The sequence below is a fragment of the Copadichromis virginalis genome, linkage group LG17, assembly GCF_057382275.1.
Source record: "Copadichromis virginalis isolate Kocher_CV1m ecotype Utaka linkage group LG17, C_Virginalis_male_GT1.1, whole genome shotgun sequence".
NCBI lineage: Eukaryota > Metazoa > Chordata > Actinopteri > Cichliformes > Cichlidae > Copadichromis > Copadichromis virginalis.
In genome coordinates this window covers 33,994,537-34,010,862 of record NC_140634.1, presented here as the reverse complement: position 1 = coordinate 34,010,862, position 16,326 = coordinate 33,994,537, and the positions used below count along the sequence as shown (strand labels likewise).

At 39.8% G+C, this 16,326-nt stretch overlaps 1 protein-coding gene across 4 annotated transcripts in view; it reads right to left on the bottom strand.

Moving 5' to 3' along the window:
• Positions 1–16,326, bottom strand: part of dock4b (dedicator of cytokinesis 4b) — a 135,200-nt gene that overhangs the window by 25,279 nt on the left and 93,595 nt on the right. For 3 of the 4 annotated variants that reach the window (XM_085437775.1, XM_085437778.1, XM_085437776.1), the window contains exons 29-42: positions 15,182–15,282; positions 14,873–14,931; positions 13,406–13,554; positions 12,486–12,571; positions 11,101–11,127; positions 10,624–10,719; positions 10,477–10,537; positions 10,023–10,116; positions 7,579–7,727; positions 6,084–6,170; positions 5,828–5,932; positions 5,400–5,541; positions 2,125–2,291; positions 8–94 (exon numbers count right to left, since the gene is read on the bottom strand). In XM_085437775.1, the coding sequence (XP_085293901.1) occupies positions 8–94; positions 2,125–2,291; positions 5,400–5,541; positions 5,828–5,932; positions 6,084–6,170; positions 7,579–7,727; positions 10,023–10,116; positions 10,477–10,537; positions 10,624–10,719; positions 11,101–11,127; positions 12,486–12,571; positions 13,406–13,554; positions 14,873–14,931; positions 15,182–15,282 (1,410 nt within the window). The remainder of the gene's footprint in view (positions 1–7; positions 95–2,124; positions 2,292–5,399; positions 5,542–5,827; positions 5,933–6,083; positions 6,171–7,578; positions 7,728–10,022; positions 10,117–10,476; positions 10,538–10,623; positions 10,720–11,100; positions 11,128–12,485; positions 12,572–13,405; positions 13,555–14,872; positions 14,932–15,181; positions 15,283–16,326) is intronic. The other variant, XM_085437777.1, reaches the window with a different exon arrangement.

Below are 16,326 nucleotides of genomic sequence, written 5' to 3'. Positions count from 1 at the left end.
CACTCACCAGTTCTCTCTTTTCAACTTCAAACCAGCGGGAGATGCCTGGAAGACTCTGGATCAGAGTCAGAGTTGTCCTCTCCACCCACAGACTCTGCATTCACACAATACATCCATGAGCATTAGCTGATTGCTAAACATATAAAAAAAATCCATAAATACTTAGGCTTGCTGTACACATATCTTAGTGGCAGCACTGTTCAGGATTTAATTGTTGATCCACAGTTAAAGGAAAATATAAAAATGCCTACAACCCAAAAACACACTTTTACTCATATGTCATATGTCTAATATCCTCTCCAACAGTTATGCTGTCAGCCAGCATGCTTGTTATATTTCCAGCCTCTCAAAAGGTCATTAAGACAGCACGCAAGCTATGAAATTTTAATATTAACAGCAGGCTCTAAATATAATAGATTTATAATACAAGTGAAACAACACTACTTTATAGACATGTTACATATAGACGGCAAACAGTTATTTTATTTTATCTTTTTTTTTTTTGGGGGGGGGGGGGGGGGGGGGTGTACTGTCCTGTACTTAGCACTAGAAACGTCCCTCCTTGTCAAGATCTACAGGCTTGCTATTACTTAATAAGAACAACAGCATGTTTAAGTGTCTACAGCCATGCTGGTTTTTAAAAACTGCTAGCATGCTAGTTTTTCTCGTGAACTGTAACCTCAATGCCACAATGATGTGTCATGCCAAATGCTAGTAATGGTGTTCTAAGTTGATCACAATCTGATGTGTAGTGGGCATGCTACCATGTTAGTTTAACATCTTGGTATACTAACTGGGGCTAAAGGGCAATTGAGTTATGGATATGTGATCCATGCATTTTTACTTTGGGCGGCACGGTGGTTAGCACTGTTGCCCACAGCAAGAAGGTCCTGAGTTCAATTGTGGTTAACTGGTAACTCTAAATTGCCCATAGTTGTGAATGCAGGTGCGAATGGTTGTCTGTGTCTATGTGTTAGCCCTGGCGACCTGTCCAGGGTGTTCAAAAATCGGTAATCCTTTCACAACTTTGGGGGCGTTTTTGTTCAGCTGACCCTTCTAAAGGCCTTCTAATGATCAAGATGCTAACACAGTATAGCTTCATTTATTTAGAGACAGTATCTTGCTCAAGGACACTCCAGCAAAGCAGATGAGCGCTGACATGCACTATTGATCCAGTGTCCTCAGGTTGAAGAAAGGTCTTCCGACGCACTGCACAACATTGCTGCCCTTTTATTGATTTTATGTTTTTTAAGGCCAAGAAATCCTCCTGAACAAGTCTTGAGGAAAAAAAAAAAAGATAGAAAAAAAACATGCACTGCAGTTTAAGAGCAGGAAGTTGAAAGCAGAATCTCACATAAAAAAGCAATTTCTGTCATGCAGATAGAAACTTCAAGAAAAGCTTTCTTTCCTACTTCAGTTTATTACCATATCCTTCCTGCGGCATACTCTTGTCACAATGTCAAAGTTTATTATAGATATTATTTCCATCTAATAGTAAGGACCAGAAATATCCAGTCCTGATGGAAATATGATATCACGATTAAATTTGGCCAAATAGCCTTGATGGAAGTGAGATGAGAAGGCTGCATGAAGCGTGTGCATTAAAGCAGAATATTTATGACAATAATATCCGCGTCTGTGTGTCGGGTGTGCATATCTGTTTAGAGTGTGTGCATCTGCCTGACTGTTTGAGTGTGTGTAACTGCATCACGCTGTACAGGCTTCATTTGCACCAAGCAGTACACTGCTCTGACTAGTATCCGAGTTCCTGTGTATAATTACTGATACCGGAGTCACAATGAATAAAACATGCACTATACACAAAGTAATACCTGAGCACTGGTTCAAACTATCACTCCCTACATGGCCCATGATGGATGAACCGGGCAGAGAAGGAAGTAAACGAAGCAGTTTCGTATCAGTGAAAAATGTTAATTTTCAGAAATGTATGATTTTAACTTTTGAAATATTCATTAAAAAAAGACCTGTTTTCATAGCACATAACATTTTGCAGTGACTCCACATTCAGACTCATTTTTTTCCCTTTTTCTACTCAGCACTAATCCACAATCAATGGTTTGAAGAGAAGATAACCTTAGATAAATGCAGAGAAATTTTCTTTACCTTAAACTCATTCTCCTTGTCTTTGGTGCCCTTGTGAAAGGGCCGGTCATATCTGAACCTCCAGATGTGATTAAACTTGTAGAAGCTTTTGATGTTGTCAGGCACTCCATCTCTCTGTAGCACATCCTGACTGTCGGGGATGGGGGTTACAGCGTAGATCTGTAGATCTGAAAGCCCCTGAAGTTAAGGAAAGTGCAAGAGAGAGTGACAAGGGAAAGCACTGCAGACTTAAATGGAAAGAAATCTTCAATGACCCGAATGCATATCGGAACTTCAAACAGGACAAAGACCTACATAGGCAAGAGCTTATGTGCATATCTTTACTCAAGATATTGGCCACACATTTTTTTGCATAGACTAATGCAGAGGTAGGGAACGTTAGTCCTAGAGAGCCGGTGTCCTGCAGGTTTTAGATCTCACCCTGGGACACCACATCTGACTCAAATGATTAGGTCATTATCAGGCCTCTGGAGAACTTCAAGAAATGTTGAGGAGGTAATTTAGCCATTTAAAGCAGCTGCGTTGGATCAAGGACACATCTAAAACCTGCAGGACCCGGCTCTCGAGGCCTGGAGTTCGCTACCCCTGGACTAATGCATAGTCAAGCCGGACCAATGTATCAGCTAGTTATTATCATCGGACAATATCAGCGATTTGCTGATATGTGTATCAGCATTTGTAACTGCTGATAAAGGAAATTTTTAAAAGATGAGACAGAAGAAACACCTTTCGACCATGTTGTAAGTGATGATGTTGCGTAGTTTGTCCACCAGAGGGCACTATGCAACTTCCATGTTGACAACACGTTTTTGAAACCATAAAGTTTAGTTTTAAACCTCTCAGGCTCAAATTAAACTTTTTGTTGCTAATGCACAACCAAGTCCTGCAGTGGTACTTCTGAGTAAAAAAAAACTCATAAAATATGTATGTGGGGTAATCAGGATGTTAGTTTTTAACTGTTGCAAATCGGCAACGCCTGCCTCGAGAGGGTTAAGCTGCATTGTCAAATTATTTCTAGAACAGACTCACTAATATCTTCACAAAATAACTGTGAGGAAAATCTTTTTACGTTTCAAAATCTGATATATCGGTCTATATATGAGTATGAGAAATTACAAATGTCGGTACGGCCTTAAAAATCCTATGTTAGTCAGGTTCTAATGCACAGTACATATCAAATTTTGTTCAAATTGTGTGTAATGTGTGTAATATATGTGTAAAACATGGTGAAGGTTCTGTCATTGTTTGGGAAACCTTTCAAAATTGATGCAATAAATGCAGAAAAGTACTGTGAGATTTTGAATCATCAATAACAAAACAACACCTGCTTGGCAACAATGTTTCAGCATGACAATGATCCCAAATACCCTGCAAATGCATTAAATGCATATCTGGATGGAGAAGTGCACAGTGGAGCACTATTAGTCATGGACTGGCCTCCCCAGATCAACATTATTAAAGCAGTGTGGAATCATCCTGACAGAATATGCAACAAAAAGCATCAAACATCCAAAGAAGATCTTTATATGTCCTTCGAAAAGCCTGGTGAACTATTCCTGAAGACTACTTAAAGAAATGACAATAAAACGTGCCTAAGGGAGTTCAGGCTATGTTGAAGAATAAACGTGATCATAACGTGATCATAACGTGATCATACCACATATTGACTTCCAAGCTTGTTAGGATTATACAAGCTGTTTTTTTTGCTTAATATGTTGTATTGTCATGTATGTTTCCCCATGTTTCAATAAATCGCAGCACCTACTTCCCCTTTTCCTGGCAGAATTAAAGGAAATGATGGGTGACTCAAAACTTTTGCCCAACACTGTAAAGCAAGAGGGAAAAATAAGTTTTTCTTTTGACTAGTATGAGAAAACATACAGTGAGACTTGACAACTTGAGCAGTGTAAAAAGGCAAGGAGTGAAAAGTGAGTTAAGTGTCTTTCAAAAATCCCCAGCCTCTCCTTTATTATGAGAAACCCTGCACTGATGAACAACTATATCAGAGAGAGGGAGGAGAGCTGACGCACATGAAATGCATGAGTGTTTGTATCAAGGATTTACAGATGGGTGAGCAATCAGAGAGACTATTGATTGGCCTAATGTGAGAACAACACAGCAGCTACTTCATTCAGATGTCACTTTGAGTGGAGCGTCTGCATAAAAGGTAGGCACATCGTACATAAACTATTCAAAAATGAAAAGTACATCTTAACTTGAGGCCATTTTCTAATCAGTTTACATTTTGATGTCACCCGCACACCTGGAATATTTCCTAACAGCAACTTTGAGGGCTGCAACACTACTGTGTTGACAAACTCTGCCAACCTCCAGACAGGAAGACATACAAACACCTGCCAAAATACTTTAAACCTTTTTGCGATTGTTCCTGCTACACTAAGACTGCAATTTGCCGCAGTGACAAAGACACACACACACACACACACACACACACAGAAAGACAGACACCAGCCTCACTTTCATAGCTGGTAAACATGTCTATCTTCAGTCTGTTCTCTCTTTTACTGTTGTTTCCTTCAGTCTTTGTGTCACTATGTCATCAAGTCTGCCTGTTTTCTTCCCTCTTCTAGGCCAACAGTTGTCCCTTACATTGGTGTGAATAATTAAAAAGTCCCACATACTATAGGAGTGAATCTGAACACTGCATGGAAATGAGAAAAATGAAGGGAGCTTGAGCTTAGGTTAGTTGATTTGTACCTGGTCCCTGGTAGGAACATGGCTTAGTTGTTGTGTTTAAGGAAATGCAACACCTTAGTGCAGGGGTCCCCAATCCCAGTCCACGAGGGCTGGTGTCCCTGCAGGTTTTAGATGTGTCCTTGATCCATCACAGCTGATTTAAATGGATAAATGACCTTCTCAACATGTCTTGAAGTTCTCCAGAGGCCTGGTAATGAACTAATCATGTGATTCAGGTGTGTTGACCCAGGGTGAGATCTAAAACCTGCAGGGACACCGGCCCTCGTGGACTGGGATTGGGGACCTCTGCTTTAGTGTGTCTGATTGTGATTTGTATTAAATTTTGTATACTGCACGCAATTTGCAGCACTGTATGTTTGCGTGATAGCATGTGCCTCATGTCGCCTGCAGGGCAATTGTGTACATGTATACACGAGGCTAGCTGAGCCTCCCTGGCAGCACAGTACACATGCATATGCAGTCGGTTTAGTCCCCACGTCCAAGACTGTATCTGCTTAGTTGGGGTTTCATGTTTGACCACAACTTTATTTCATGCCTCCATGTACACTGAAGGATACACTGTGCGTCTGCCTGGTATATGGTCTGGTCGGGCTGGTTTACGTGCTGCATGGCGATGGCGTGGGGGAACTCGTTGAGCATCCGCTGCTGGAATGCCTCCAGCCTCTCGTAGTCATGGCCTCGGCACACAAACTCCTTATTCTGCAGTAGAGGGGGGTTAGGAAAGAAGCAGCGTGGGGTTAGCTTGACATCTAGTGGGCACAGACTGAAACTGCAGCACCATCTGCAAACTCCACCAAGGACAGGGCCTGTTACATCATTAAATGGCACTGAATAAGACTTGCTGAATGTCACCTTCTACTGGAAGAGTCTTATATAAGAAAAGTTCATTCTTTCAGAAGCGCCATTTCTTTTTTGAAGAAGGTGAAAGTATTATTCCCTTCAACTAGCTGTTCAAGACAAAGAGGGAATATGGTGATTTACATACCCGTAAGAAGAAAGGAAACTTCTTCCCATAGAATCCGACTCTGAAGAATTCAGGTTCTAATCTTTGCTGATCCATGATCTTGTCATAGAGAGATGCTTCCATCATCTGACAATAAAAGACAAAACTGCTTATAAACCAAGAGTGTCTAATCTGTTAGTTTTATTATGCATTTTTCTGACTAACCAGGGCATCATCAGGTTACAAAAAAACAAAGGACTCCTCAAGCAGCATCCCCACAGCTTCTGGAACAACTTACCCTCATTTTACTCAAGTTCCTGTAGTCGTAGTACGACTCGTACTGGTCAGCAAGCTCTCTGCAAAGGATGATGCCATTCTCCCAACACTGAGGACACAAAAACACACACTTATTCCCTGTCACCTTCATCGTGCCCAGTCTGACAGTTACAGACTGACCCGAAACCTACTTAACACTAAGACACTTGTTCTGCAGTGCTCACGCAATCGGTCTCCACTGGATGGCACTGGCGAGTCAACAACGCCAGCAGACACAAACAACCTCTCGATGCAGGTACGTGCAGCACCAACCATCTTACTAATTAAATGAAAAGCTTTCCTTTCCTGCTGCCTTCCACTCTGTGATCGGGAGCACTGGAAGATGGCATAATTCGTGAATGTAAAGGATATTTGCACTACGAGTAACGAGGGGTGGCATTTTTAACGATTCAAAGAGATTTCCCCCCAAACATCAGAGGTAATGATGCGTTATTTTGAGAGGGTGAGCGTAGTTTTGTTTTGCCATTTCCCCCCTTCCCCTGAGAGTACAGAGAAACAGCAAAGGTAGTTAGGATAACGAGATAAAACTGGAAAAGAGAAGTGAAGTTGGGATGATGAAAGAAAGCAACTCCTGAGAGACGAAAACAAAACTACAGCCTGGGAACCGTTTATCAAGTGAGAAACACTGCGTCCTGAATTAGCTGAGCTCTGTTTGCGCTCACATTTCTCACTGATGAGATTATTTTAGCTAAATGCGGCACCATCAGAGCGAATCATGCTTTAACAGTCAGCGTGGCCATCATCGCCATCTGAGAGGAACAGTGTGGAATACTGTGGGACAATATGGATCCCGCTCTAATTACAGCTACCTGCAATTCCCTTGATTAAGTGGAAGAGGTGCTGCGACCTCTAGTCAACGTCACAGTTCATAACAGATAGAAATATCTCTGTACAAGGATTTTGGCCTTCCTCTTCATTTTACGTGAATGATGTCGTATCTACTAAACAAGCAGGAAAAGAAGTTCTCTCATCTTTCACCCCGATGCGTCTGAGCCGACTATTAATGTTTCATGAAACTGTTGATGCTTATTATTTTTGAAATATACGTATTAATGGCCAGCATATATTTACTCTAGGAGAGCCATCAATAATATGTCTGCGCCTCTATTTCGTTGCCAGGTATGAAATAGAAATGCATTTAAATTAGAAGGCTCTTGAATATGCATGAGAAGCTGACGTGCTGCTGGGTATTAGCTTGGCACAAACTCCTCTGAATAAAACTGAACATGCTGTTGCTTTACACTGGCACAGTACATTCACTGGCATTTAGCGGTGTTATAGGGAACCAGTTGTCCTGCTGGTGTTTGGGCTCAGCTTACTTCCTTCATTCTACCTTGCCAGTGTGCTAGAAACGTCACAGATTACATCACATGACAAATGTTCTGGTTTCTGTAAAGTCAAATGCAAATGTATTGGACGGATGACTGTAGAGGAAAAACTGGCGCTTTCCAGCTAACCTTCCCCCTGTCGAAGTTCTGGATGATAGTGAGATGCAAATATTCTTTCCTTTGCCACTCGCTCTGCATGGGGTAGTTGAGAAACTCTCTGAGCGGCCTGTCTGACCATTCCAATAACTCGTCATAGAGCAGCAGGGTGTAGGACGCCTCTGTGAGCATACACAGAGAAAAACAGCATATTAATTTACATTTACAAGTTCTTTAAACAAGTTTTTTTCTTGTTTAAAGAACTTGTGAAGCATTCAGTGTCTCAAATACTGATGAATACACTGAAGCAGAAGAACATGAACAGATGACAACATGAAAGCACATTTCAATAATCATCATACAGTATGTGTTCAGACCAGGGGTTAAAGTGGGACGGATCTATGTGGAACCGCAATCCCACACCTTTGATTAATGACCAATTAAATCTAATAGGCAGTGAGGTTGATTTTCATATGCTGCAGTCTGGCGGTGCTTCCAACTGATGCCACAAAAACCATTAAATCACCCCATGGTCACACCTGCATGCACCATTTTTTACCCTCCTTCTCTCCCCTGTTGCAGCTGTGGTTAATGCTTACATGTCATATCCTGATTCACATGAGATTTACTTTTACATTTTTAATCCAAATGTGTGTAAAATCTATGGTCTTCATCAGTCTAAATAATGCATATTATGCATGGGTCTTTCTTATTTCAAACATCTGCGGATATTCTGGCCTATCTCATAAGAGAACACTTTTTTGTGTCTATCCCTTTCTTTATTGGGTGAGTCAAACCAGGAGAGCACACTGCTAAAAATGTAAAACATTAACGTGGCCTCCAACACATAACCCATTTCTTCTTTTTATAATTTTTAGCCAATGTCTTTTTATTGAGTTTTTCTTTCATACATATAAACAAAAAGAGAAGAAAAGGATTACAGATGATCTGTACATTTGGGGTAATTAGCCCGTTCGTTTAACGCTGTGAGAAAAGAAAAGAAAAGAAAAAAGGGAAATAAAGAAAAAAAGAGAAGTATTAAACATAATATTAAACATATGTTTAATATTTCCCCAAATAACATAATCCCTGCAAAATAATTCATTCCCACCCAGGTCACTGCCCTAGTCCTGTACACTGTTTTTCCACACCTGACATAAGAGAGTTTGCTGAAAAATTGTTATAGATTTTGAAATGCATCAAGGAAAGGACCCTACATGCTTTGAAATTTCCCAGTAGAGTTCTGAGTGAATGTCTTATTTTCTCTTTTCTACACACAACATGAGGTCATATAACCACTGTTTGTGAGTGGGAGGGGCAGCGTTCCGCCACCTCAGTAGGATTGCCCTCCTGGCCAACAGGGAACAGAATGGAGAGGAGAGTTGGTAGGAGGGAGAGGAAGACAAGGCTACTTTTCAGAATCAAGTGAGAAAGCTTTGCCCTGTGCATGTCTGCATTTCTCTGTTGCACTTTGTTGCACGTGCCTTCTAACTCCTTATTTCTCCTCTGCGTTTCCTGAAGCGTACACTGCAGGTCTTCATGTCTTTTCTCTTGTTCTTGATTTTGCACCTGCACTTCAGTATAAACTTCTCTGTATTTTTCTCAGCATTTCATTGAACCTACACTCCATCTTTGAACATCTTTTTTCATTCTAGTTCAATGGTTTTATCCTTCATTTTTTTAACATATACCTGTAGTTCTAGATTTCTCCTCTCAAAGTCGTAGAGAGTAGAGAATCTGGAGAAATTCAGCTTCTTTCTGATTTTCTTGCACTTTCTCTTGAAGTATTTGTGTGTAGTGCTATTTGAAGCGACACTTGCAAGCCTTCATTGTATTTCTCGATGTTCTGTTCTGTTTAATCTAACTGTTAAAATTTTAATTGGTGCCCAAGGTGGGTAAATTGTGTCCAAAATGTTGCCACCAGATGGTGCATCTTTGTGGAGAAAAGCCATGAATCTGTTCATCTAAACCTGATCTATTTTATAACATTATTGGAATGAGATCACGGATACAAGATTTGGGTAAGGTGTTCCGGTCTAGCATGTCCTAACATGTGTAGACCCCAGCATGTTGACAAGATTAGATCTATTGGCTGGCCTAGGAAAGACTCCCCGGATAAGCTGGAGGAGGTGGCCAGAGGGAGGTCTGGGCTTCCCTGCTGGCCGACTAAGAAATTAGTGATGGCTCATGTAATATCTTCTTATTAATCGTAGAATGTAGTGGCTAAATCCACAAAGTTTAGTAAACTTAAGAACCAGCATCAGGAAAAGCTGCACAAAGAAAAAAAATTAAAACCTACTGGACCTCACAATGGGAATTACGTAATGACTTATTTCTGTCCCCTTACAGCAGACCTTATGATTCCCTGCCAAATCCCAACTTAAAGCCCTGGTTATGACAAACAGTAAAACCGCAATAATGCATCACCCACGCTCAGTCACACTGTACTACAAGGCAGTATATTCCTTTCAATGTACCTGTGTAGTTTTGTGCTTTCAGATGCAGATCATACAGTTTGTGAATGTAGCGGATGTACATCTCTTCTTTGTTCAACTCTGTTTTGTAGAAGTTCTGGCAGGAGCGGGAGATGATTCAATGAAAAAACATGAGAGAAAGACGGAAAACATTAGCAGAGAGACCATCATAACCATTAGAGAGGGAATTTAAACAAGTAATGAAGGCATTTAAAAGTGGTGCAACAATATAGTTCTGCTGCTGATTTGCAGGGGCCTTTTGATCCCTCTGCCTACACACTGAGGTCCTCTTGCACATAACTCCAGTTAAATAAAAAAAAACCCCACAAGAATACTCAATTATCATCTATATATTACATATGTTTTACTTTTTTCATCATTTTGAAATAAAAAGGTAATAACTTCAGAGTGCAATAGCAACAGAAGATAAACACTGACATATTTGCCTGACACTCACCAGTAAACTGACAGTACATCCGATCTTTTTGCCATCCACTTCTCCCAACTTCATACAATCCCTGCAATAGAAACATTGAGAATTTGACTAAAAGGACCAAGCACGTGTGTCTCTGGAAGTATTTTGTGAACGTGTGCGCGCGCCCACCTGTAGTCTAGCAGTCTTTCCATTAAACGAGTGACGGTAGCGATCAGAGAGATCCCGCTCTCCCTCCAGGTCTCTCTCTCGATCTTCTTCAGCAGGCTGAAGGACAAATGAAGAGAGACAGAACAAGACAAAGATGTAAAGACCAAAAGAGACGGGGAGGGCAAATGGGGGGGGGCGATGGAAGAAACAACTAAGAAAGGAAGGGAGGCGAAGCAAAATTAATAGCAGTCATACTGGTGTCACCTATGCTTGTTGGCCTGCCTACAGGAGCTCAAGAAAGAAAAAACACAAAGGTGGCTAAAAATTTTTTACAACACCTTATTTACTGTTATGCCACCAAAACAGGTTTTTATAGAATTACGGGCAAACACACAACAGCCAAAATACTGAAGCTGTTTATTCTTCTTTTTTTTGTAATTGCTCCACATTTCCCCTCACACAGACGACACTGAGAGAACAAAGAGGAGGGTGTCTTACCTAGGGTACGGACCAAACAGAGGAATTCTACTCCAGGCGGGAAGCATAGGCGGAATAAATTAATATTAATATTAGCACACACTCACACAGGTTAGTTTAGGGATTAGTGGACTTAGTAGGAAAAAAAAAATAATTATGAACTTAAAGTAGGCTTAAATCAAGAAAAACAAAAGAAAATTGAAATTAAACATAAAAAAGTGTTAATAATAACTTATTATGCATGATTACAATATAGCGCACACTATAACTACTGAACTTTACAAAATATGAACCGCAGTGCCTCTGCATTTTATTAATGTTTCACGTGTACAAATGGTGGGAAAGAGAATGATCGACTATGGAAGACAAAGGGATATTAGAAGTGGATCCATACTCATAAAATAGATCACACTTTGATTTGTGGCTGGGCGGCAGCAGAAGAGTGATTCGGAAATACGACTTCATTTAATGCAACATGGTTTTCTTTTCCTTTTTCTTTTAAAGTTGAAATGCAAGATTTTTGCTTTGAAAGCTTCAAATACTAACAGCCCAGAGAGAAGGGCGACATAAAAATATAAACAGAAAAGAAGCAGGGACCAACATACGCACACACTCAGGTGAACACACACACACACATATATGAAAAGGTGTGCACAAACACTAAGCATGCAGGTGTACAAACCTGGAAACTCAAGGACAGACAAAAGGAGCTGACCAAAGAGGAGGTGTGAGTGAAGATGAAGGCGATTAAATGCTCATCACTTACCTCTCACTGCTTGAAAAATATGCTTTACATAAGCAATTTCAAATACAAAACTACCTATTGTATATTTGTATAATAATGACATGTTTGTTAGTTTGAAAGTAAGCCTGCAGCTTTCTGTGTTGCTTCCCTCATTAGCTACATGCTCTGAAAGCAACCTAACCCATTTAATGGCTTTCTTTATTGAAGTACAAGAGGCCTTTTCAGAGCTGTAATGCTGCTATCTGTGCTCTGGGTTTTCAGGGTTAAAGGCTAATTCTCAAAAGCAGAATACTTAGACACATCCACTTCCCGATAAAACGCCCATTTAGTGAGGCAAATGACCTGCAGATTGCAGCCCACGCAGATAATTTACCTGATGAAGCCTTGTGTGGGTTGCATCATTTAGGTAATTAGACCCCCATAAACAGCTATTTTCACTGGAAGTGCCCAGGTCTCCTAAACTAGCCTTCATGCACTTTCAAGTAGGTTTTTGCTGGGATTTTACTGTTTATTGTAAAAAATAAATAAATACATTTTTAAAAATTGCTTTCGCAGCCAAATTATTTAACAAATTTGCAGAGACTTTTCCTTCAAAAGTCTTTCTGGAAAATTTCTACTTTATTAGATTTTGTAACATTTCTTGATTCTTTTACCAACTCACATGCTGTTGAAGAGCTCCCTGTATGTCTCATCGCCTTTGCCTTCAGACATCAGGCTGTCCAGCTTGTCAATCAACTTGGCCTCCACCTGTGAGGAAAAGCATTTAAAGCTCAGAGGCTCGCAGTCTGAACAACACTGACATAACAAAGAAGAACGCAGAGCTTGATCTTAAAGTGTGCAGCATCAAAAAAGTAGACTTAATTATCTGAATGAGAATGCATAATTCTCTTAAACTTGCAGTATTTGCAATGACCAGCAGAGGGTGACTTTGACTCTGACTGAGAAAAATCTGACTGCTTATTGATCACTTGTTTTATTACCTGAATAGACATTTTACTAATGATTTTTGAGTACTAGTTTATACAACGTGATACTTTTAGAGAATTGTTGATAATAAAGCAGGATATGCTTTAGGGAGTACGTTTTGTGAGTGACAAGACACCAATCGATCTCACCCATCTGTCAATTTCTTTACAGTTAAATTGTTAGAATTTACAGTTATGTGAAAAACTAAAGACATGCCATGACCAAGTAGCCTGTAGAACCACCTTTAGCAACAAAACATAAGTAGTTGTTTTCTGTAATGCTCTGTCTCTCACATTCACATGCTTCAGTTCATATATTATACTAATTATTGTGGTTTCTGAAGTTTCAGAAATGTAAATAATATTATTATTTAGCAATGATAAACAAAACCAGCTATAAATGAATGTAAATGTTTTAGAAGGAAATTAAACATCACACACACTGCAATTATTACAAGTTATATTTCCAATTATCCAGTTATATAGATGTGGCTTATTTTTGATTATGACAAGGATGAATTTAGCTTTCATTAACCTTTGCAACTAACAGTTAAAGCCAAGATTAAATAGTTCTGAGTTGGTGAATTGATTTCAGTGAAACAGCAGCATGCAGTACCTGCTTAAAATTGCCACTGCGTCTTTGCTCCCAGTCCATCATGTCGTGGAAAATGGGGATCATGACATTTCTCAGATCAGGTTGAGGCACCAGCGTCACCTCCAGGAACGGCCCAATCATTGCTGGGATGAAGTTCAACTTATGTTCACCTGGAGGAAAGATACAGATCGGCACAGAGGTCAGGCTTTCACTTTATCCCTGCACACAGCATATTCTTTATGTCAGAGACAATTTACCCAACTCTGGAAAGGTGTCTTCCTTCAAAACCTTTGCAATAAATCCTGCTCTAGCAGTTCATGAAGTTCCCAAAAGCCCCAAAACTTTCTGTTTTGATTGTTTTCTGCTACTCCCCCATTCTAATCATTTAAACAAACATTACACCTTTAAAAAATAATGCCTCAGATGTTTTGTTTTCTTTGGCTAACACAGGTCTGAATTCAAAAGGTCAAGTGGATTTCTCTCCTCTGTCCTCCCTTTTAGACAGATTCTAATAAAGTGCACTTCACAAATTCCTTCCAATTTGGCCGAAGTGCTAAAACAAAACAACTTAGAGTGCACAGTTTATTCCATCATTTTCAGCAGAAAGATGTAACGTTATTATTACTATCAAATAAAAAAAGAAAAGAGGGGGGGGGGGTTCCAAAGTGTACTTGAAAATGAGAAAAACCACACTTGAACAGTACGTTGGAAATTACCATAAAACAAAATTGCATCCATCCATCACAGAGTCAGAACAAAAGCATCCACATAAAGGAGACCAAGGCATCCAGTCGGTTGCCATGGTGACAAATGGTATAAAGAAGAAAAAAGGGTTTTTTGTTTTTTTTAGATCCCATCAGCTCAAGTACAGAGAGTTGTTTGCTTTGTTGCATCACACAGATTCCAAGAGCTCTACTTTTGCACCAGAGGAGCAATAAATATGAATAAATAAAAACAGGATTTAGATAGTTTCAATAGAACCACAGGACTTTAAGAGATCCAGCTATTGCTGAAATGAAATCAAACACTAGCACTTATAAGTACCTGCAAATATGCCATGTACGTCATTAGGTTAAAATCCCTTCACAAATTTCTTTCCAAACATTTAGGTCCTGCATCAGCAAATCTTTTACTTTTTTTTTTTCTTTCTGCACACTCTCCAGCTTTTTTTGGGCCTCTTTTCCTTTATGAGCACTATGGAGGCTGTAGTGCCATTTATAAATGAGAATTTGGTCCGCATGATGGCCCACGTTGTTACACATCATGCAGATCCATCCATATAATGATCAAGCTGGAATCCAGCAAAGGTGTGAATTGCAAAGCACAATGAGACGGATCCCGTGCATGGAAACATTGAGTAAGTACTCAGTAAGTATCTCTTGTGAATATGCCACATGAAGGACGATGAGCTTAACAACTTTCTCCGTCATGGGTGTAGCCCATGTTGAGGAATAAGATGTGCGCTATGATGGGCCTCTATCACCTTACCTAAATTCTGCCACATGCTGAAGATCTCACAGCCCATCATCACCCTCATGTCTCCATATCTGCATGATAAAAAAAAACAACAACAAAATGCGGTTAAAAATGTGTGCACATACTGATGGAAGCTGTAGAACAGCATGTTAAGCAGTCATTAGAGTGAGTGTACACTGTGTGTGTCCAGCTGTGTTGAGGTTCTTGACAGACAGGAGGAGCAAGATAGAGCGGCTTGTTGAGTAGGTGTGTGGCTCATTACAGACTGCTCTAAAGCATCCAGCAAAGAATACCAAGCATTTGTAAATAATCAGCACTTACTTTTCCAGTATTTTCTTTCTCTTGGAGGGAGAGAAGGATTCAAGTTGAAGACAGGGCTGGTTGATAAATATTACAGACAGGTAGAAATACGAATCCCACACCTGCAATAAAAAAAACATCACTTTGTTAACGTGCACAACCTCCTGACTTTAACCTACAAAAGTGTCTACCTGCATGTGGGTACACAGTAACTTACTATCAGACACAATACTGATAGGACAAACAGCCTCCCAGATCTTCAGATTACATCATTTTCATTAAGCCAATAGCAGCAGCAATCCTACAAAATTCCGCTATTAAAGGAATTCAAACTGAAAAAACAGACCATAGGATAAGCCTATACGCTGATGATGTGTTACTTTACCTTGAGAACTCACATACCTCTCTGCTGAAGATGATCACACTTATAGATTACTTGTCTATATTAGACTATTCCATCAACTAGAGTAAATCAACAGTTTCGCCTCTGAATTGAATCTTTAAGAACATCTCCACCACTGCGCTACAGTCAGGTAACATCAGATGTTTAGGTGTAAAAATTTTCAGACTGAATCACATTCCTCTACTAATGTAGAGGGGATTATCTCACAGAGTGCAATACTTCACCTATATTACTCATGGGGAGAGTTGCAACAATTAAAACGATGGCCTAAAATCAGCCATCAGTCTATTGATTAGTTTAAGACACTAGACTCAAACATCTCAAAATGTTTATGAAAACAACAAACCATCACGAATCAGTTTAAAAACGCTACAAAAGCCAAAATGCACTGGTGGTCTAGAATTACCCTGTTTTTTCTATATGTTTCCAAATGGATCAAATCAAGCCTGTTAGATAGTCCATGACTGTACCTGGTCAAGCACCATATAGAAAAAATACTGAAACCAGATTATGTATTTGATGTTGGTGTAAAGTATATTTATTGTTCTTTCTTCTGTTTTTTAGCTTTCAGCTCACTACTGCACAGTCTGCCTTAAGCATCTAAATAATAGTATTGGGTCGGTTTTATATCCATGTCTCAGTTTTTGTGATGTGTGATGAACTTCCATATTATATATGTGTCTGCCTGTGTGTCAGTAGTAAAGTAATGCAGCAAACTTTTTGAAGCTATTTTGACATTCAGACTTCTGAAGCACTGCAGCAC